At 30.9% G+C, this 24,324-nt stretch overlaps 1 protein-coding gene across 1 annotated transcript; it reads left to right on the forward strand.

Moving 5' to 3' along the window:
• Window positions 1–23,428: 23,428 nt before the first annotated feature.
• On the forward strand, window positions 23,429–24,213 carry LOC129947339 (uncharacterized). Its single transcript, XM_056057864.1, has 2 exons — window positions 23,429–23,885; window positions 23,960–24,213. Exons 1-2 carry the CDS (start codon window positions 23,429–23,431, stop codon window positions 24,211–24,213), a joined length of 711 nt encoding a protein of 236 aa, XP_055913839.1.
• The last annotated feature ends 111 nt before the right edge of the window (window positions 24,214–24,324 follow it).

The following is a 24,324-nucleotide window of genomic DNA, read 5'->3' on the forward strand; positions in this document are numbered from 1 at the left end:
TACTAATTATGTAGTGAATGAAATGGAGAAGGGTCCCCAAGTGAATTTTTTTCACACAAATTTCGCTAAGGTATTTGATAGGGTGCATCGCCATATTCTATTGAAAAAACTTTTAAAAAATCGGGTTTCATTCTAACATGCTTAACTGGTTAAAAACATATTTAAATAATCGTTGTCAGTATGTACGTATTGATTCAAATCTATCAAGTTCTATAATTGTTTCATCAGGAGTTCCCCAGGGAAGCCATTTAGGTCCGATATTATTTTTCGTTTTCATTAATGACTTATCTAGTGTACTTCAAAACTCAATTTATGTCCTGTTTGCAGATGATCGGAAATTTGTTAGATGTATGCAAAGTACAAGCGATTGCGATCCTTTGCAAATTTAAGACTTTCTGACTGGTGTAAGATGAATCAATTAAATCTGAACATTCCTTAATGTCAATCACTCTATTTTACCCGCCGCCAATTTTGAATTGACTACAATTATAAATTTTGACAACTTTGTATGGAAGGATATAATTTGGATGTCAATATCTTTATTTGGTATTCGGGCAGAAAAGTCATTTGAACAATTTTTAAAAGTATTTTTTAAGGATTTTATTTTGTATAAAAAATACTTAGTCATTTTAATCTGTTTATGCTTTTATTTATTTTGCTTTGGTTTTGATGAAAACAGTGATTTTTTTATTTCTTGATCATTTTCGTTTAGTCCTAATTTAAAAATAACTATAAAAATAATAATTTTCAAAATTTTTATGTTATGAATTTTTTTGTGAATCCCATTCTTGAGACTTCTAAGAACAGAATGTACGAGTATATCTCAAATTACAAAAGAAATATTAAACCATCTGTACACAACTAAAGAAGATTTCTCAAAGGACTATTATTTTCTTAAAATGATGGGGTAGAAGATTTTTTGCTTTGGGTTTCTGTTTGAAATGTGAGAAGTACGACAGAGAAAAATATTTATGTATACATATATTTAACTATGATTAGTTAAATCAAGAAATGTTTTAAAAATTGATTAAAAATATCAAATCAATAACATTGTAAACAAGTAATTTTTATATTTCGATTCAAAGTTATTGTAATCGGATTGATAAGTTGAATTAAAAATGTTGACATAATTCAAGGTTTCAAAAGTCATGGCTTTTAGAAAGATATCTGTGTATGTTTTTACGTCCAAAATAACATTCTGTGTCTTTCACATCACAAGAACTATCAAAGACATAAACATCGTATATAGTTTCTCTTAAAGGTTATGACATCATCATGTGCAGAAAAGGCATTTGTTGGTTTAAAATATCTTGTACATTTGATGGTATTCATACAACTTACCGTTTTTATGTGAGTTTAAAATTCAACTAACAGTTTTTATTTTTTGTAAATGAAAATAAATTATAAAAAAGAGGCTGGGATGCGACCCACACTGATAACTTCCCATCCCGTCTGTCGATTTGTCTTGCTTAAAAGTTTGTCTATTTGTACTCGTATCAATTTTTACCAAAATTGCGTACTATTTTTTGTTGATTTTATTTTTTTATAAAAAAACGGACTGTTGGATTTTTATATAAAAATTACTGAATATCAAAAACAATATTTTCTGTGAAATCAAATAAGTTTGAAGCCAATATTTTTAATTTTAAAAAAGCTATTTGAGTCGAAAGTAAATTTTTTACCAAGTTTTATAATTTTTTTTAGGGTTTTATTTAAAAAAAAACTGACACTTCGATTTTTTTCAAAATGTTATCGAATGTTCAAACCAATATTTCTTATGAGAAAAAATTAGTTGGAAGCCAATATTTCAATTTTTGAAAAGATATTTGAGTCGAAAATCAATTTTTACCATCTTTTGTTAAATTTTGTTTAGGTTTTTAATTTTTTGTACAAAAACTGTCAATTCGATTTTTTTCAAAATTTTACTGAATGTTAGAAACAATATTTTTTGAAGGATAAAAGTTGTTTAAAGCCAATATCTACAATTTTCGAAAAGATATTTGAGTCGAAAATCAATTTTTACCAACTTTTATACATTTTTTTTTAGGTTTTTATTTTTTGTAAAAAAATTGTCTGTTCGATTTTTCTCAAAATTTGTCCTAATGTTGAAAACAATATTTCTTATAAGTACAAATTAGTTAGAAGCTATTATCCTAAATTTTTAAAAAGATGTTTGAGTCGAAAATCATATTTTACCAACTTTTGTTAATTTTTTTACGGTTTTTAATTTTTTGTAAGAAAACTGTCAATTCGATTTTTTTCAAAATTTTACTGAATGTTGGCAACAATGTTTTTTGAAAGATAATAGTAGATTAAAGCCAATATCTCAAAGTTTTGAAAAGATATTTGAGTCGAAAATCAATTTTTACCAATTTTATTAATTTTATCTTTAGGTTTTTATTTTTTGTAAAAAAACTATGAATTCGATTTTTCTTAACATTTTGCAGATTGATGAAAACAATATTTCTTATAAGATAAAATAAGTTTGGAGCCTATTTTTAAAGTTTTTAAAAGATATTTGAATCGATATTCAATTTTCACCAACTTTGAATAATGTATTTTTTAGATTTTTATTTTTATAAAAAAACTGCCAATTCGATTTTTCTCAGATATCAAAAACTTTATTTTTCGTTGCATAAAATTGTTCTGGAGATGAAATCATATTTTAGTCGTATAATTTTGGAGGTGACAAATTTTTTTTCCAGTTTTTTTGATTTATAAAAAAAACCGTTAAATGGATTTTTTTCAAAAAATATACTCCTTTGATATCACGTTACAATATATTATATAAAATTTAATTCAAGTCTCTAGGTTTTTTTGGTTCGTAAGATATTTAGGGTTAACCAAAATGTTCACCTTTTTTCAAACTGCTATAGTAAAAAAACCACCCACACAATTTTCTTGTAAGCGCTTTCTGCATCTTTTTATCTGTACAACAAAATTTATTTGAAGTCGATATCTCTTCTGGTTCTGGAACTATGGAAGACGAAAAAAACGTCGCGAACGTACGTACACACGCACGCACAGACATCTTTCTAAAAACCTTTTATTTCGACTCTAGGGACCTTGAAACGTCAAGAAATGTCAAAATGTTCAATTTGACAAATCGGACCCATTACAATAACTTCCTATGGGAAGTTAAAAATAATATTATATACATTCAAATTTAATACTACCAAAAAACATCACGACTGTGTCGCATTAACTTGCTCCTGTATCCAAAGAGTATGTTTTAGAACCTATATTTTAAGATTTAGAATTTTACCTGCAAAATAACATTGTTTCCAAAAATTTAAATAAATAGAAAGTTATTTTAGTCGTTCCGATTTGTTGAAATGAAAATTTTGGCATATCTCAATGTTTCAAGGTCCATACAATCTAAATCGAATATTTTTAAATAATAAAAACCTTAAATTTTGGTAAATAATGTTTTCGACAAATAAGATTATTAAATTCAAAATCAGTTGACTCTGCATACGAACCAATTGGCTTTTTTCTTGACAAAAAAAGAAAACCTACAAAAATTTACTTAGGTTATTCAAAAAAAATTGATTTTTAACTAAAGCATTTTAAGAACAAAAAATTACTATTGACTCTAAACTTATTTGTTCTTATACACAGTTTCGTTATCATAATTACATAGCTATTTTTAAAACTAAAAAAATGGGTCCCCTGATTTCGTCCTTCTGTCTGTCCTCGCCCCTACAGCTCAAACCAGTGAGTCGATTGAGTTTAAACTTTGAAGTTTAGGTTTTAAGCAGATTCACGTTAGGTGTTTTTTGTTTATTTTTTAAGACTAAAAATAACAGTGGTCCTCACACAAATTTGTTGATCAAAAATCAAGAGTTCGAGTTTTCTCATAAACGAACCGAAAGATTTGTATTAAATTATCTATGAACTTTATTTTCTTAACTTGTCTTCTTTCAATAAAAAAATATATTTGTTTTGCTCCAGCAGGATGCGTTATTTTGCTTTTAAGCTTTCTGAAAAACAAATGCACATCATTTAAATAATTTGTTTTCCTTAAGCTCCTATATTGATACAAAATTTAAATTTTTGAATTACATGTGAAGTTCATATTAATTTGCTTCAAAAAACTGCATTCTAAAAATATTCTTAAACTAAAATCGAAAAGTGAAAATTTAATAAAAATCTATCGGGCTTTTCTTCTTTAACATCGAATTTTCGATTTTTGCCAAAAAAAAATGTATGGAGACTTGTTATTTTGGTTGTTGGGGCGAGTATGATGTATGATGATAATTTATTTCCTGTGAGGTTTTGGGTTTTCCATTTTAGGGGCATTAATAAATGTTTTTAGGAAAATCAGGATTTATAGAAGCAAAATCATGTAGGATGCGACCCAAACTGATAACTTCCCATCCCGTCTATCGATTTGTCTGGATTAAAAGGTTTTTAAGTTTTCGAGTTTTGTTAAAAAAGTTATTAATTAAATTATTCTAAAAAAATTTAAAAATAGTTTGATTTCGAAATCTATTTTATTTAACGACATTTATAGTCGTGAACCAATTTTTACAGATCTTAGTAACATTTCTTAAAAGTTTTTATTTCTAATACAAACAAATACAAATTGGATGAATGAAATCAATTTTAAGTTAATGTTTTCCATTATTCACGGGATATCGAGAACCAAACATCAATTTTTACCAATTTTGTGTACTATTTTTGTAGATTTTATTTTTTTATGAAAAAACTGACTGTTTTAAAGCCTAATACCTTAAATTTTTGAAAAGATATTTGAGTCGAAAATCATTTTTTACAAACTTTTATTAATTTTTTAACTTCCCATAGGAAGTTATTGTAATGGGTCCGATTTGTCAAATTGAAAATTTTGACATTTCTCGACGTTTCAAGGTCCCTAGAGTCGAAATAAAAGATTTTTAGAAAGATGTCTGTGCGTGCGTGTGTACGTACGTTTGTACGTCCGTACGTACGTTTGTACGTCCGTACGTACGTTTGTACGTCCGTACGTTCGCGACGGTTTTTTCGTCCTCCATTGCTCAAGAACCAGAAGAGATGTCGACTTCAAATAAATTTTGTGATACAGATAATAAGGCAGAAAGATGCAGAAAGGGCTCTCAAGAAAATTGTGTGAATGGTTTTTTTACCATAGCAGTTTAAAAAAAAGGTGAACATTTTAGTTAACCCTAAATATCTTACGAACCAAAAACGCTAGAGACTTGAATTAAATTTTATATAATATCTTGTAACGTGATACCAAACAGGTTTATTTTTTGAAACAAATCAATATAACGGTTTTTTTATAAATCAATAAAACTGAAAAAAAAAATTTGTCACCTCCAAAATTTTACGACTGAAATATGATTTCATCTGTAAAACAATTTTGTGCAACGAAGAATAATAATTTTAACATCTTATACAATTTTGAGAAAAATCGAATTGACAGTTTTTTTTTATAAAAAATAAAAATCTAAAAAAAACATTACTCAAAGTTCGTACAAATTGAATATCGATTCAAATATCTTTTCAAAAACTTGAAAATTAGGCTTCAAGCTTATTTTATCTTATAAGAAATGTTGTTTTTAATATTTTGAAAAATGTTGAGAAAAATCGAATTTACAGTTTTTTTACAAAAAATAAAAACCTAAAAAAAAATGTATAAAAGTTGGTAAAAATTGATTTTCGACTCATATATCTTTTCAAAACTTTAAGATATTGACTTTAATTTACTTTTATCTTTCAAAAAATCTTGCTGTCAACATTCAGTTAAAGTTTGAAAAAATCTATTTGACAATTTTTTTACAAAAAATTAAAAACAGAAAAAAAATTAACAAAAGTTGGTAAAAAATGATTTTCGACTGAAATATCATTTAAAAACTTTGCGATAATATCTTCTAACTAATTTTTTCTTATAAGAAATATTGTTTTCAACTTTAGGACAAATTTTGAGAAAAATCGAATCGACAGTTTTTTTACAAAAAAATAAAACGTAAAAAAAAACAATACTAAAACTTGGTAAAAATTTACTTTCGGCTCGAATAGCTTTTTTAAAATTAAAAATATTGGCTTCAAACTTATTTGATTTCACAGAAAATATTGTTTTTGATATTCAGTAATTTTTATATAAAAATCCAACAGTCCGTTTTTTTATAAAAAAATAAAATCAACAAAAAATAGTACGCAATTTTGGTAAAAATTGATACGAGTACAAATAGACAAACTTTTAAGCAAGACAAATCGACAGACGGGATAGGAAGTTATCGCATCCCAGCCTCTTTTTTAGGTTTTTATTTTTAGTCAAAAAACAGTAAATTTGATTTTTCTCAAAATTTCATCGAATGTTTAGAGCAATATTTTTTATAAAATAAAATTAGTTTGAAGACAATATGTCGAAGCTTGAAAAGATATTTAAGATATTTAGGGTTTTAATTTTTTGTAAAAAAATTGTCAAAATGGTTCTGAATGTTAAAAGCAACATTTCTTATTATATTACATATAGGACATATTTGAAAATCTTCTACAGTATTTCCTCGGTTTTTTTTATTAATAAGGCTCAAAATTACCTAGGTTGCAAATTTCAAAATCGGTTTTATGAAAAAAAAATTGCAAGCTAAAATGATGAATTTTAGCTTATACTGTTTTAAAATTTTTAATAAACTTTGACAGGGCAGCGCATACAATTTTATACTTTATTAGAAATATTTTTTAGTATTAAATATCTAATAGAAACCATCAATTTGGGAACGGTTTTCTAAGTTTGATAAAATCAACAAAATAAAGCACATAATTTAAGCTTTGATTTATAACATGGGTGTACAGTATATCTATATTAAATAAGCAATAATGAAAACAATACATACAAAATCTTTTACAAAGAAAATACGTCAAAACATGTCCGGGAACGTTCCCGAAATGACCGTTCACGAAATGGCGATTTCAAATAAGAGCGCCCTTTGAGTATACGGCGGCCATCTTAAAAGCGATCTGACTTTGTCAATAGGAACATATTTGATGTTCCTTTGTTACTTCGAGTTGTAAAAAAGAATTTCATCAATAATTAAATGAAATAAGTACGTTCACGGAATGACGGACTATTGATGTACGCTGTACAAATAATGAATACAAAGGTACTTAACATTTAGATATAATTTATTTGACGAAAAATACTCTGACAGCCGGCTTTGTTATTGTTCTCTTCCTCGACTGACGTTTGACACCGAATAGATGGATTAACTTTAAATTATTTTTGATCCATTATCGATATGTTCACTGAAATGACTTTTGCGGTATTGGACAAACTATTTTTTTATTTTTATAGTTAAAAATAAAAAATCTTTTAGTATCCTCTATGAAACTACATTTTGTATACAAAATACGGTGTATTAAGTAATGACCGGGGTTAAATACCTTAAATTTTTCAATTATATTTTGGACTGGTTGTTGAAGATTGTAAATTAGGACGTGTGTCCGAAATGATTTTCTATGCGTGTTTATTGATTTCATTTAAAATTCATATTATTAATAAATTATATTGTTTGATGGACACACAAAAAGATTAGTTTTAGTATTTTATTCATTTTTTTTTGTTTTCAATTAAGTCAAGATTTAAGGCATTAAATTTCTAGCAGAACCAATTCTGCACCTTGGTGATTTTGAGCTATAAGCTTACAAATTCAGGAGAATGAAGTGAATAGGCTTTTCAAATATGGACAATATAAACAAAAAAACTCATTTTTGTATGAATGTGTTCCTTGGATGGTGCCATTACAAAACGATTCAACAAATTAAAAAAAAAATATATAAATTACGAACGAAAAATCATATCAGTCAACTGATGTCCATTTTATTTTTTTAAAACAATCCTGCGGACATTAAGAAAAGTTCCGCATACTCCTTTGAATGTTTTTGATTATTGTATCACTTCGGCGTCGAGTGGTTTATATATATTCTATATGTGGTGATCATGGGGCCATTTCAAATCAGCTCCCAAAAAAATCAGACGTCCAGGGAATATTTTTCTTAAGAACCCATTGTTGCTGTGGATGTATGGCTAGTTTTCAAGTTGATGGGTCATCTTCTTAGTTCCAGCAAAGACAAATCAAGAAGCCAAAATCAGTAACAATCTGTGTTGACAGTGACAGCCTGATTATTTTCACGAAAAAAAGAACGGACCAATAATGAGGTTACGACTGATTCCAAAGCAAACATTGACTTTGGGACTGTGGAGAGGTCATTCGTCATTCATGTAGCTCTTGTGGGTTTTCAGAGGCCCAGTAACGAAAGTTTTGCTTATTAACTACTCCTGCTAAATGAGAGTCGATCGTCTCAGTGTTTCAATAAAAGATTGCTTGTTGCAATGAACAAGTTGTTAACAAACACACGAAACATGATTATTAAATAATTGTTAATTCCCAATCCAATCTACACAAAGTTCAACCTCAAATATCTCGAATTCTCCCAAACCGATTTTGAAAATATTATAATAATGTATATTAATCAGCATTCATTTAGTACCAATCTCAGGGGTGTACCCACTGGGCTCAAAAATTGTCATTATCCTTTAAAAACAAAAACATTTACTTGATATTAATTTCTAGAATCATTCATATAATTTTATTTGAAATAATTTTCAATTTTTATTTTATTAAAAAAAATGACAAACAAATTTGTAGAATGCTATAAAATGAAAAATAAAAAGACATTTTGTTATTATCAATGCACATTATGAACTTGACTTGATAAAAAATGCAATAGTGATGCATCAAAAAATAAAAACTGATGATATTAAATCATAGAACATCACAAAGAAAAATAAAACTATGGTATACATATCAAATAAAATACGAACAAATATAACAAAGACTGACTACGACATAGAAGAACGAGCGACGTACGAAGACTCGACGTTCAAAGGACAAACAAAACTAAACCGCGCGCTCGGGTTCGGTTGTCATTTTTTGTCCTTGAAATAAAAATTAAGTAATAGAATCACGTCTAAATTGAATTGCAAAAGAAAAGCATCCGGAAGGACAGATTGACTTAGTATTGTGTACGAGACAGAATCTACCGAAATGAAATAATAATAAAAAAAGTTAACTTGACATTATTTTATTTCACTTTGAAGCTGTTGTTGTACAAGGCCAAAGTACAAATAAAAACAAGATTAAGGGGAGAGGGTAATATATAATATGTTTTGAAGTAGTGTCCTTTTGTGTGGCTTTTTTTAAGGCTAAACAAAGCTTTAGTGTTGTTTTTTCTACTAAAGTGAAGGAGGGCTACTTTTATATGTCTATCTGATAGGTTATTTCCTGTATGGGCCATTGATAACAATTGGTTTTTTGGGGTGTTTCTTGTTTATATTAATACAAAATTAAAGAATCTGTTTTTGTCATATAAATAAGGATTTTATATATAAAACACAATGTTATATTATTACCAATGACAATTTAAAAAGGAATTATTATGATTGCATGAAGATTTAACATTATTTTTGAAATGTACATATTTTTAATTTTTCCTCTTGGTTGAAACTATAGCTAATATCCTGAAATTTAAGTTTGTAGATTGCTCCAGGAGGTTATGGTTAAAGTCAAATACGAAACAAAAATTGAACGTACACGCTTAATATGAATTAAAGTTAGAAGAAACTTTGATCTGGGATTTTCGCACAGGGTGCAACTGTTTTATAATTTTGGAAAAAGATAAAGGATGTTTTAGTTATCTGTTTCATTCTTGTTAAGGTTTTTGTATAAATTATTTTGCTAATGAAATGAGAAATTTAAACAACATTTTTCACTATTTTGTTATTATACCTTTTCATCATCGATGCGTCGCTTAGTAATATTTACCAAATTCTTAACCTATTTTACATGATTAGTTAATATTAATGAATTTCGAAACATCATAACAAATTTCAAGACGATTCTAGGTTAAAATCGGGTGATTAAGAAGGCCAATCCATAAAAGTAATCGTATTATCTTCCTTTGCATAAGGCAACATGGTTATCTAAAACAAAAAATTATGCTAGAGCGATTCTACGGTTCTATGAAAATGGACTACAATCCAGAGACATGTGATCTTTACTTTAAAGGTTGTCTGGATGATATCATGGTAATTAAAAATCAAATTTTTTATATACAATTGCAAACTAACCAATTCCCGGAAAACTCAATAATTCCTTTGCACCCCCAGCCAATGACATTAACTTTATCGTACAATGTCTTCAAGAAGAGGAAGTTTTTCCCCTATCTTCACATGGCGTAACAAGGTATTGCAAGTGGTGTTGTTGACCGTGACGTCACTGCTCTGCTACTATTCGACTTTTGCCTTGCCTTGAATTGAATCTGTTTTGAATATGGCAACTGAAATTCTAAACAACGATGTTGGAATGTGCCAAGCTTAAAAACAATCTCATAAAGTTGGGATCTTGCCGCCCAAGGGATCACTTTATCAATTAAAGAGGCTGGGATGCGACCCAAACTGATAACTTCCCATCCCGTCTGTCGATTTGTTTTGCTTAAAAGTTTGTCTATATGTACCCGTATCAATTTTTACCAAATTTGCGTACTATTTTTTGTAGATTTTATTTCTTATAAAAAAATGGACAAATTACTGAATATTGAAAACAATATTTTCTGTGAAATAAAATAAGTTTGAAGCCAATATTTTTAATTTTTGAAAAGCTATTTGAGCCGAAAGGAAATTTTTACCAAGTTTTAGCATTGTTTTTTTTTAGAGTTTTATTTTTTGTAAGAAAATTGTCAATTCGAATTTTTTAAAAAAATTATCAAATGTTGAAAACAATATTTCTTATAAGATGAAATTAGTTTGAAGCCAATATTTAAAATTTTTGAAGAGACATTTGAGTCGAAAATCAATTTTTACCAACTTTTATACATTTTTTTTTAGGTTTTTATTTTTTGTAAAAAAACTGTGAATTCGATTTTTCTCAAAATTTTTCCTAATATTGAAAACAATATTTCTTATAAGGAAAAATTAGTAAGAAGCTATTATCTCAAATTTTTGAAAAGATATTCAAGTCGAAAATCATTTTTACCAACTTTTGAAAATTTTTTTCGGTTTTTAATTGTTTGTAAAAAAACTATCAATTCGATTTTTTTCAAAATTTTATTGAATGTTGACAACAATATTTTTTGAAGTTTTTATTGGTTTATAAAAAAAACCGTTAATTTGATTTTTTTCAAAAAATATACCTGTTTGGTATCACGTTACAATATATTACATACAATTTAATTCAAGTCTCTATCGTTTTTGGTTCGTAAGATATTTAGGGTCAACCAAAATTTTCACCTTTTTTCAAACTGCTATGGTAAGAAAACCACCCACGCAATTTTCTTGAGAGCACTTTCTGCATCTTTGTCTTATTATCTGTATAACAAAAATTATTTGAAGTTGATATATCTTCTGGTTCTTGAGCTATGGAGGACGAAAAAAACGTCGCGAACGTACGGACGTACGAACGTACGTACACACGCACGCGCAGACATCTTTCTAAAAATCTTTTATTTCGACTCTAGGGACCTTGAAACGTCGAGAAATGTCAAAATTTTCAATTTGACAAATCGGACCCATTACAATAACTTAATATGGGAAGTTAAAAAATGGTATTTCCTTCTATTTTGGAATGACCCCTGACCAATCGGAGCGATTGACAAAAGATTTAAGCGTTTATTTGACCAAAAACGTTCACATTTCAATTGATGGTATAAGTTACGAAGTAAATACGTTGAACGTTTAATGTTTTGTAGTATTTGTCTATAGAATTATGTAGCATCAACATAGTTTCCGGCCTAACTTAAGCTATGATTACGAAGCATCCGTGTAGGCTCCCTCCTTAAAAAATATATGTATGTATATTTTACGATTGAATTTATAAAAAAAAATATAAGCTTACCAAGAGCAATGTTGAAACTGATTCTACTGATTGAAGCACTTCGGCAGACTCAATGAACATCATTTCGGAAAAGTGAGCCCATGACACGGTCGCTATTTCCGAAGTGCCTTGGCTCGATTTTTTTACGAAGGGCGTTCCATTTGTTTCTATTTAGCTTCAAAGCTATCAACATTTTGGATCCCTAGTTCCTCAGCAACTTGTTTCCAGCACTCACATTTTATGTGAGCCAGCTTATAATCGCTGCATCCTCCATGCCAAAGCGCTGGTCGCTTTTGGACAGCTGAAATCAACGCCGATATTGGCCCAAGCATATGCTTTTTCCTTTTTTTTGGTCTTCATCTTGGGCAAGTGACTCCTGTCTTGGAGTAGCATCGTCGATATCTTCCATCATAATCTGATAAATTTTATCAAAGAAAGGGACATTATTTTAAATTTAAAAAAAAACTTACCAGCAGCTTTAAAATTTCATTATATGTATGTCCAGTTTTGTTTTTTTATTTTTTGAATTACTCGTAAATGATGTAAGAAAATCAGGGCCATGTTTTTTTTTATATGTATAAAAATCACAGTCAAACTGAGACGATGACACGGTTTTTAATTCTGCCCCGTCAACGCTGGGACACGGTCATTGCGATGACACGACTCCGTCAACGCGTCCCAATGACGTTGAAAGAGAGATTACCCAAAAATGTGTGTCAACGAGAGTGTCATCGTACCCGTCAACGCAATGACACCAGTTTTCGTTGACAATCACACGAAGTGACACTCTTGGGACAGATTGTGACGTCATTTTTACGTCGGAGAGTCAACGCATTGACTGATTACGTTGACTGTGTAATCATAGCTTTATAGCTGAAAAGTTTTGTTGTCAATAATTATAATACAAGGAAGTTATTGTTCTTTCACAGCCTTTAAATAAATTATTATTAATTAAATTATGATTATAGAAAAAATTGGTTACCTTTAAAAAAATTCATTTCCAACTTATACCAAAGCAGAACAACATTTAAGACAAGTAAGATAACTCGTCCGACATATACATAAATCATCAAAAAAGACAAGACAAGGCTAATTCTATGCAGCACAAACTTTCTGGAGTAATAAGCCAAGAAAAGCCTTGTATCTTTGCTCGCAAAATGATCAGTATATCGTTTGGTGAAGTTGAACAAAATAAAGAAGCTGTGTTGCACCCTATCTAATTTCTATGTATGTACCAATGGTCCATTTTTGTAAAATCGGCAATTAAGAATGTTATTTAGAAGAAAAAATGCTGATGCGATAGACTGCGGATGTACCGTTCAATTATCCTTTTTGTGAAAACTTTAAAATTAAATCTTAAAAAAATTATGTGGTCATCCACATCTTGGAATTTGTTTTATAATCAACAGGTAACCACTCAACACCATTGAAGAAATGAGTTTTTTTACATCTGCCTATTAAGAGAATTTAAGTTTTTTAGTTTAACATGTTTGCGGCCAGCATTAATTGATCCTCCGCCGCTGTTCGAGTTATGAGTTAAAATTAATGAGATTTAAACCTTAAACGCTACTGCCACATAATTTCCGAGAAGTTTGATTGTATATCTGTTTTTATTTGTTTTACTGTGATAGTTATTAAGATCATCCATTAAACTCAATTTATCTAAAATGGTTAAAGTATCTTCTGCTATAGGCCGAACATTTTACTAAGTAATCTCTGATAATCTAACAAAACAAAATGTTTCACCGACATAAAATAATATCAAGAATAACTTAAATTATTACACAACTTCCTATTTCCATTGATGGGCTTAAATATAAGTAAGTTGACATTGAAATTATTATTCCTTTCCTTCATATTATCTTCTGTATAGCTCACTGATTTATGTTTATACTTGCTCCAAATATCACCGAAAGAAAAAACATATAAAATAGATTTAAATTTTTACATTTTGTGGCAAGAAACAAACAAAACCTTGACATATTTTTAGAAGAAATTCCAGGGGCTTTCATATGGCTTGGTAGATAATCTAAAAAAATTTAACAAAAAAATAAAAATGAATTATGATTAGGTACATGGTGTATCTTTAAAGCAAATATTTTTGTTAGGTTTAAACATATAGGATAATGTAGGTACATACATACGTACATGCCTAAGTATATGAGAATCTTAGAACTAAAATTAAATGGTAATCCAAACATTAAAGATACAGATGTATGTACAGTACAGGCATGTATTGGAATTTAGTGAGTCTACAAAGTTAAATCAGATATAAGATCGAATTGAAATTCAGTTTGAATGTTTCAAATTTGGAACTTAAGATTTTAAGCAGATTCGCGTTAGGCGTTTTTTCATTTTGAAGACTAAAAATAAAAAAGTCGCCATACAAATGTGTTGGTCAAAAATGGAAAGTTCGAGTTTTGTTTTGCTAATGATTAAATAGTTTGATTTCAAAACATATTTTTGTTAGCCAGATTTTTAGTCTAAAACTAAAGTTGACCAATTTTAGTACTAGCATTTTTTTTTAAGTTTTTACTCCTTACATACAAAATACATATTTGATTTTTCTAGAATAAAATAAAATTTGTTTGTAGTCAATAACTTCAGTTATTCAAGAGATAGCGAGAATCGAACATTAATGTTCACCAATTTTATGTGTATTTAATTTTTTTTTTGAAAAAAATGAGTGTTGGATTTTTATTAAAATTTTGCTAATTGTTAAAAACAATATTTGTTAATTTAATAGAAGTTGCCAGTGTTATTTTTTTGAAAGTAATTTTTGTATCTTTCTGTGTTATTATATTTATAACAAAATTTATTTGAAGTCGATATCTCTGCTGGGTTTTGAGATATGGAGGACAAAAAAAGCTCTCCACGCTTATCGACGTTAAACGTATCAATCAAAAAGCAGAGTGAGGTCTGTGAAGCCAGATTGTTTAGAATTTGTTCCTAAAATACTAACATCATCTTGAGTAAATCATAGACAAAATGAATCCATAGACAAGAAGTGATTTAAAAGAACGGATAAGCTTCAAAAGACACACCAATCGTTTAGTTTATGATTATTTTTTGATTAAACTTGAAAAAAAATCGCTAAAGCAAATCTAAACTTTACAGTTATTTTCACTTTTTCGAAAATTCAAATTCTAGATCCAATTATCGCCTTCAGTTTTATATAGTTCCATTTTCCAACTTTATCACCTTAAGTTTATAATTTTATATAAACTTTTAATGTATTGAAATGTAATTAATAATTTATGATGTAATGCGTGTTGATTCTATTTATTAATTGGCGACCATTTTGTTAGGAGTCAAGAGATTTTTACTTGCCCATAGGAACTTATTGTAATCGGTTCTGTTTATCGGGGATACCAACATAATACACATGTTCAAAATATCCAAAAACAAAAGCCCCACACTTTAAAAAATCTTCAAATTCTTCCCCAAGTATAAAATCCCCAAAAACAAAAATCCCCACAATCTAAATTCCCATGGACATAATCCACAAACGAAATCCCAAAATCTAAATCGCCGCCGTCAATGACTGTTGGTTTTCATCATTTGTATGTAGGCCGTGATACTTTGTGGTTTATTTTTTTTAAAAATAATTTTAATTTTAACGAAGTAGATTAATTTCGGTGTAGAGTTGTACTTCTTTTTTGTATTGAAAAAAATAGTCAATCAATGCGTGGAAATCAACAGGTAAACTACAGCGCATGGGTAAAAGGCAGCACTATTATTTTTAAAAAACTTTGAACGTCAGGAACTTCGATCTAAACGAACTCTTTAAGAGATTATTAGAGACTCGATCGGAAAAGGACTGGACGTTTCTTGTCATTCTAGCCGTCTAACGTCGAAACTTCTCACAGCACTTCCTTGTTTTGACTTGGATCGGGATATACCTTGGATACAACGAGGTATTGGTCCAAATCAATGTTGGCTGATTGTTCGGCTGCACTTGGTCTGTTGAGTGACTTAACATGTACAGATCCTACGTTCGTTGCCCTTATTTGCGTTGTCAACCGTAAATCCATCCGTATCCCAGGCTTGTTGGTAAGCTAATGTATTTTTTACGTGGTCAGGAAGTCACTCCCACGGCACAACCCTAAACCTTAAGGGCCAGATCCTTAGTATAGCTCCAAGGACGGGGAGCCGGATATACCGCTCCTTATAGCTGCTTGAAATCAAACTCTTTAACATATACAAAATATTGTTGGTAATTTAAAATGTTTAAGAATAATTCAACCGACAACTTTTTAACAAAACGCGAAATCCTACAAACTTTTAAGCAATACAAATCGACAGAGTGGATAGGAAGTTATCCAGTGGGGGTCGCATCAAAGCCTCTTTTTCTGATACTTTTGATGTAAGTACCTCAAGGCTCTGAACTTGGTAATATCTTTAATAATATTTTCACTTATGACTTTGAAGGTTAAAAAGCTATTTTCTTTGATGATACCTCTATCTTTTCTTTAGATTTAGGTGGCTTTTTCATAGAAACTAACTCGCAATCTGAATTAAATGAAGTAAAACGCTACTGCAATGCTTGGAAATCTAAAATAAAAGCATAAATAACAGTGGCTGTCTTTTTCACTTGAAAAAGTAAAGCCTGTTTTTTGCCAATCAACAATCTAGTTATTTTCGGCAATCAAGTGCAATATATCTTGGGAGGTATTATTATTATATGTTTTTTTAATTATTTTTTTTTTGGGAGATATACCTCCTTAAAACTTTACTGTGATTAGTTGGAATATAGTTTTTCATCGGTGTTTTTTGTCGCTGTAGTTTTCGCAATGAAAAAATTGAGTTACATTAACTTTTCCAACGTTTCGGCAGGGAATTTCGCCTTCTCTCAAGGGGATATTAGTACCCTTTATATGTTTATATTTAAACACAGTGCGACCATTAGGAAAATAGGGAAGGATTAAAAAGGAGATACCGGTGCACATTGGTCTTAAAGTTCTGAACATCAAAATGTGAGGGAAAAACAGAGTTGGCTAAAGCATTCCACATTCACGATGTGCCATTTAAGAAATAATCTCTATACTTGACAGGACGCCCGAAATTGAGCTCAAGGGTAAACTGATGGGCATTCCTGGAAGTGCGAGTATTACGGTTGAATCGTTTAAGGGGTGGAATGCAACTGGCTAGTTCAACAGAACATTGTTTGTAAAAATATCGATAAAATAACGAAAGGCATGAAACATTGCGGCGGTGTTCTAGTGATGTAAATGTTTCGATTATAGTTCCTTACCTTACCTTTTACCTTTTTGTATTCTATCCAAGAGATTTAAACTTGTTTTAGGGGCACCTGCCCAGATATTCGAATTATATTGAAGCTTTGGACGGATGAAGGCTTTGTAAATTACAGCCAGATCACGAGGGGTGACAAATTTCTTGCACTGTCGGAGAAATCCTAAGCACCTGGCAGCATTTTTGGCAATATCAAATATATGATCATTCCATAAAAGGTGATCTGTGGTACACATGATAGTTGATTAGTTTCTTGAATGCAAGTGCCACACATAGATAGTGGCATCGGGGGTGTGTTACGCTTTAACGATAGGAGACAGCATTGAGTTTTCGAAGCATTAAATTCTACACGGTTTTTGATTCCCCATTGTGCAATGCTGTCAAGATCAGAATTTAATGCGCTTATTATACGCTGCCGTTGAAGTTCCACATCCGAAGGACAAGGATGAGAATCTAAAAACGAATATGAAAAGCTGAGGGTACTGTCGTCGGCGAAACAAGTTAATGGATTAGAAGTGTCAGACATAAGATCATTTATGAATATAAGAAAGAGTGTCGGAGACAAAACGGAGACAAAACGGAGCCCTGGGGAACACCAGCATTTATTTTATGAATTTCAGACTTGAAACCATCCAATACAACTTGTATTGAACGATTCGAAAGGTAATTACTAATCCAACGAAGAAGAGATTCATCAATACCAAAAGCACGCATTTTCGATAAGAGAGCTTGGCGCCAAACTCTATCAAATGCTTTTGAAATATCAAGTGCAATAATCTTACTTTCTCCAAAACGATGCAAAGGTTTGTTCCACTGTTCGGTGAGATAGACCATGAGATCACCAGTGGACCTATTGCTACGAAAGCCATACTGTCGGTCACTAAGAAGCTTCCGTTCTTCGAGATATATCAGCTTTTCCATGACCTTGAAAAAAGGGACGTGAGTGCTATTGGACGATAGTTAGAGGGAGAAGAGGATTCGCCTTTTTTAGGGACAGGCTGGATAAATGTCATTTTCCATCCACTCGGAAAGAGACCTGTATAGTAGGAAAGATGGAAAAGTTTACGCAGGGGTTTTGCCAGCGATGAAGAACACCTCTTCACAACAATTGGGGAGATACTATACGGGCCACCGGATTTATGTATGTTAAGGTCTTTCAGTACTCCTGCAACTGTACGAGTGCGAAAGAAGATTTGTCCCATAGAATCATTTACGCTCTCAAGAACAGGAGGACTCATGACACTTTCCGGTAGCGTCGAATTAACAGCAAACTGCGCTGCAAGCAAATTGGCTTTAGCAATCCGCTTGGCAAATTGGCTTTGTAAAACCGAGGATGGCGTGGTGTTTCGTACGTTTTTTACAAATGACCATACATTTTTACTACCTTTGGGACATTGTAGTATTTTTTGACTTAATTTCTGATCATGCAAAAATTTGGTTCGACGAATATGTCCATTACATGTCTTTATAGCTTGTTTGAACTTATTCCGGTTTTCCTCAGTCGGGTTCGCTTTGTAACAACGGAAACTTACATCTCTGATCCTAATAACCTCTTTACAGCTCGAATCAAACCATGAGATCCATTTGGTTTTGATAGATTTTTCCCTGTTTGGGATTAAATTTCTCATTCCACAAAGAATTAAATTTTTAACCTTATATGTGCTGGAATCGATGTAACTATCGAGGAAGCGTAGTGACCAATTAAAGTTCCTGAAGAATTCATTAAGACCGTCCCAGTTGGCTTTCTCATATTGCCAAACGGTTCTGATAGGAGTTTTTTCTTTAAATGGGTTTTTTAGACATGAGAATTTTGCAGATACGATACAATGGTATGATGTGCCTTGAGACGGTAAAACACCGATTGCCTAGAGGCGGTAATACACTGATTGTGTATTTATTAGAGTCAGAGGTAAGAAACCAGTCTAGGGTGTTGGCGGATTGACCTGCAACGTCAGGGATTCGAGTTGGCTCATCGACAAGCTGTGTTAATAGATTTAACTCAGCAAAGATCTCAACATACCTTCCTTCTCGTGTTGACTGGCCAGAATAACGAAGCCAAGAAGAATTGTGTACATTGAAATCGCCCGCAATGACGATTTCAGTGTAATGGGCAACAATTCTTTGAATGGAGTCAGACAGAGCATCAAATTCGTTAAAAGTTGAATTTTTGTCTAGATTTGGACTTCGATATGAAAAATGTGTGGATGATGTGCTTATCTACCATGAATTATAACCACATGAAGTTAAAGTTTGTGTTAGAGTACAAACCATATTGAAGCTGAAGTTGGTATGCAACATCATTTCTTATATATATGGCTAATCCATGATGAGGAAAAATAATGGCACTAAGTTATACCCATTTAGATTGAATTCTGAATGATCGGAATCTTCAAATATTTGAGTTTCACTCAATGCCAAAACAGCTGGCCTGTTTGATGCAGTCTGGACATGTGTGGCATAGCAATTTTTTCTTAAACCACGAATGTTACTAAAGTCCACCCTGAATTCACTCAACATTTTAATGTATAAACTCGTAAAACAACAAATTCGGACAATTACCTATAATTTTTAATAATATAAATTAAAAATAAAACTATAAATATAATTAGCACTTCGAAAAATGAAGTAAAGTCTAAATTGAATACAACACAAATTACAAATTAAAATATACAGCGACCAAAAAAAAGGACGGAAAACTATATTTCCACTAATCACAATAATTACACAAATTGGTCAATAAATTAACTCAGATAAAACTTTACTTTAGTTCTGGCTTACATGTACAAAAAATAGTGAAAAAAACTTTAGAAGTTGTATACTCTTTCATCAAATACAATATATGTTTTTGAATTACACAAACACGATTTATGTAAATATAATCTTTGTATAATAAATGTTGTTAGATCAAAACCTCACCACTTTTTTATAGAGATAAATGTGGGATAGTATCTTGAACTGATTGCCCAAAATATATTTCAATTAAAATATTTTTGAACAAAGCAGTTTTAAAACGAGTGTATAAAATAATTTCAAGAATCCTTGTAACTAAACAACCCTCATATAAAGTTTAACAATATGTATCTCATCACGTATTAGGTGTGCACATATGTATATATATATTTACTCCATATAGATTTATACAAAAACAACAAAATATATCTTAGTCTATATTTCGTTTGGAATCCAATTTAATCGAATAAATAATATTTTGTGGACAAAAATCCAAAGACATCCAGCACCAAAAGGAGCATCACCGGACCCCAAAAAGTGCTCCTGTTGATACTGCAACACGAAATTGTTACTTCTTCGTGAATGTGAATAATTTAAAGTTTCTTCTTTCAACAGAAATAAAGAGTGAAGATGATGGTTTTATTGGAGTGCGGAGCTTAGGCGCAAGACTATCCTGTTTGCTCATATTTATATGCAAACAATCACTTGCTTATCGTATCAGTTTTTAAAGTTTGGTTTCCTGCCCTGCCATCATCGTCATCCATATGAAACCCAATAGATCCCTATTTTTGCAAATCCTTTTGCATGGATGATATAATATCTATAAGTTTTCAATTCAACGTATAGATATAAAGTATCTTCAACACTCTCCGTTTCAATCTCTACGATCTATCTTATGTTTGTATGAGTATTTGTGTGTCCTTGGTAGAAGGTATCTATCTTATATGAATTGCAATTTGAGTTATTCACTTGAATATTACATGAAAAGCTGTGTTTGCTGCTGCCACCATCACACTGCTTGCCACTTGATATGTAAAAATAACACTATACTAGCTTAAGGAAGAATAAAAACAAAACGAAACAAAACAAGATAAAACCAATCGCCCAGGATAAGGATATACAAAATCATTTGTGCTCAATATATCCAACGATATCCTGGCGAAAAGTGTGGTATTGAAGTTTATACCAATATAGCGATACGGATATTCCCAATAACAAAATGAAACTTTTGCTCCTGCCAATATTGTCTACATTTATATAAATATATGTTTCAAGAGAAAATCCGAACGTGACCAGAAGACAAAATTCAGTTTTGAAGGATGCGGATGATGGTTGGTCGGTCGGTCGGCTTTGGCATATTGAACTTGTATCCTAAATATTACTCGTACTCGTCGTACCCTCTGAGCTTTCTGGGAAACAATTTATATCTATGTTGCTTTTGCTGAAGCCTCCTGTGGATTGAAAACTATTGTTAGTTTGTTTGAATTTTTACATGTGCAGTGCATATAATATGCGTACTCATACTCACTCATGTTCGTATATCTATAAAGTATGCATAGATTTAGATTATGTATAAGATGCTTGTTGCGAGCTATAAAAGGAGGCAAAGTAGATGGGGTTTGTGGACTGTGGTGGGCGTTGAGGTTTCTGATGGGTAAGGGCAGCTTCATTTGAATATAATACAAAGTTTTGTTTGATTTGTTTGTTTTATTCCGAAGCACACACGAGGAAAGTTAGAAAATTGTTTAATGTAATGTGAAAATTTGTTATGTGGTTTTCCTAGGAGCGAGTTTTGATGGATTTTCGAGAGAAAAGGAAATCAAAATTTGCGGTGAGAAGAATGAGTTTTTGACTGATGATCTTATATTGGGATATGTATAGAAGGGAATGACTTGGACTTATTGACTTAATAGTATTCAGAGTTTAAAGTGCTGTGTTAAAGTATCACGTTCATTGTTGAAAGTTTGAAAAAAAAAACAAAATATTGAATGTTTCAAGTAGTTGAAAAAAGGCCTAAAGTCATATTTTTAAATAAATATAATTAATATTTACTGTCAAATGAATCCACAATTCCTTCTATAAAAGTATTTGACTTCTATCTAGGCATTTTGAAATCAATTTGAACTCTTTACAGCGCAATAGACTTTAAGAACTTTAAGAAGCAGAAGTATAGAAAATTACTAAAAATAATTACATGTTACAAGAAACTTGTTTGGGGGGTGAAACTTTGATATATGAGTTGTTTCTTACGACTTGGAAGGAAGTAAACTTACGATCTGTGCTCCGTTTTTGAAACTACCTTTTGGAACTGGTGAAATTACCTGTTCTACCAGGTTGTTCTTAGTTATTCTTTCAAAGCCTTGTCACGATGGGTATGTTTTTAAAAATATAATTTTTCTTTTTTTTTTTAAATATGTGTAAATGGTCTTTTAAATCATAAATTTTATGGGTATAAAGTATAAACCCAATTTCGGAACAAAAGTGTCGATGTTAGAGCTTGAAGGCAATTCTTCCCACTTATTTAAAATAATTTCATCGAGACGAACAGGAATTTGACCACTGAATGTTTGTAACAGTGCTAAGAGTGATAACAATTAATATCGTTTTTATTAACCATAGATTAAAAAAATAATAATTATTTGCCACTAAAATTTATTAATTATTGACTAATCTATATATATAAAAATCAATGCCACTTTTCGTTGTAATCTTATCACTCAACAATGCCTTTAGCGATTTGGTTAATTTTGGTCTTGAATTATTCGTGGAAGTCCAGAGAAGGTTTGTACGTAAAGAAAATAAAAAAAAAATCTTGAGAAAGTGTAAAACCAACGCCTTTCTATACCCCCATATACAAACAATTTGTACTAATATTTAAAAGCCAATTTCAACCTTTGAAAAAACAATCGAAGAAAGTAATGTTAGTATTGTCAAACAAATTTGATGTGATCATATGTCATTTCATTTTATAAGCGATAATTATTGCTTTGTTGGGTTTATAGTTTCCAAAATATTGTTGAATTATTGAGTAAAGTTACAGTGCCACGAGCAAGACGACTAAACATAGGCCGGCGAACGCGTAATGCGAATCAAGTGGCATTATTAAGACGGTCTCAGACTGCAGATAAACGCACACAAGCTAATGCATCGCAGCGTGAACGTACTGCACAGTATTTACTCAATAATACTATAATAATCTGTTGACCCTGTACCTGTACTTAATCTTGCACGGCGATCACGAATACGTCGTGCTGTTTTGGATGAAATGCTACGTGTTGCTTTTATTTACAATAGTCAGATTGATTATAGTACGTACGGATACATTGGAATGATGGACGCAATATACTCACATTGTGATGCGGACATCTCAAACGGCAAAGCAGTTTTTGAGTAATATTCAACAGTAAAATTCGGCATTTCAAATCACTTCTTTTGGTGCTACTAAAATTATTAGAGATAATTTTATGCCGCCTTTAAAGGTAAATACCTCAACAGGATTGTCCCATGTTTATATCAATCTTAATCATAAAGTCTTAAAAACTCTGATTCAACATCTATCTAAAATTGCATACATGTTTTACAGATTCTGGGCCAGATTTTTGCAAATTTATTTTATTGGTGATGGAAATCGTGAATTGCATCAACGTTGTGTAATTGTTTCAAATACAAGACGAGAAATTATTCGTGAGCTACAAAGGTTTTTCCATCAGCATAACGCATTGGTTCAATTGTTCAAAATTGCTCTTAATCGTATGCCATCTGATAGTCACAAAATTGTAATAAGGGCTGATAGAACACCTTTTGGAGAACATGCAAGGCAATTCAATGCACCGACAATTGATAAGGTTGCTATTGTTATCCTTGATGATCAGTTGCGATCCCGTGATATTGTACTTCATCGCAGAAATGATCAATTGAAACGTGTTTCGGAACTGCATCGTAGTTACGATGCATTACAATACCCAATATTGCATTGGAAAAGTGACGATGGCTACCATATCAATATACCAATGATTGATCCACGAACAGGTGAATAATTGATCTATTTTCAGTTCATTTCATTTGTATAATTTTCTAATGTCAGGTCTTGCACTTATTTTCAGGTCTACATGTACAGAAAAAAGTTAGTGCCATGAACTTTTATTCGTATCGATTGATGGTTCGTCCACAAGAACAAAATTATATCTTGAGATGTGGTAAACTATATCATCAGTACATCGTTGATATGTATGCCAAAATAGAAACTGAACGTCTTAATTTTATTCGTTTCAACCAATCAAAATTAAGATCCGAGGAATATATTCATTTGCGAGATGCGATAATGAATGATGCTAATGTTAACGACATTGGCGTTTAACTATATTGCCATCGTCGTATATTGGTAGCCCACGGCATATGAACGAATATGCACAAGACGCAATGTCTTATGTACGAAAATACGGTCGACCGGATCTGTTCATTACATTTA

The sequence above is a fragment of the Eupeodes corollae genome, chromosome 1 (genome assembly GCF_945859685.1).
Source record: "Eupeodes corollae chromosome 1, idEupCoro1.1, whole genome shotgun sequence".
NCBI classification, from domain to species: Eukaryota; Metazoa; Arthropoda; class Insecta; order Diptera; family Syrphidae; genus Eupeodes; species Eupeodes corollae.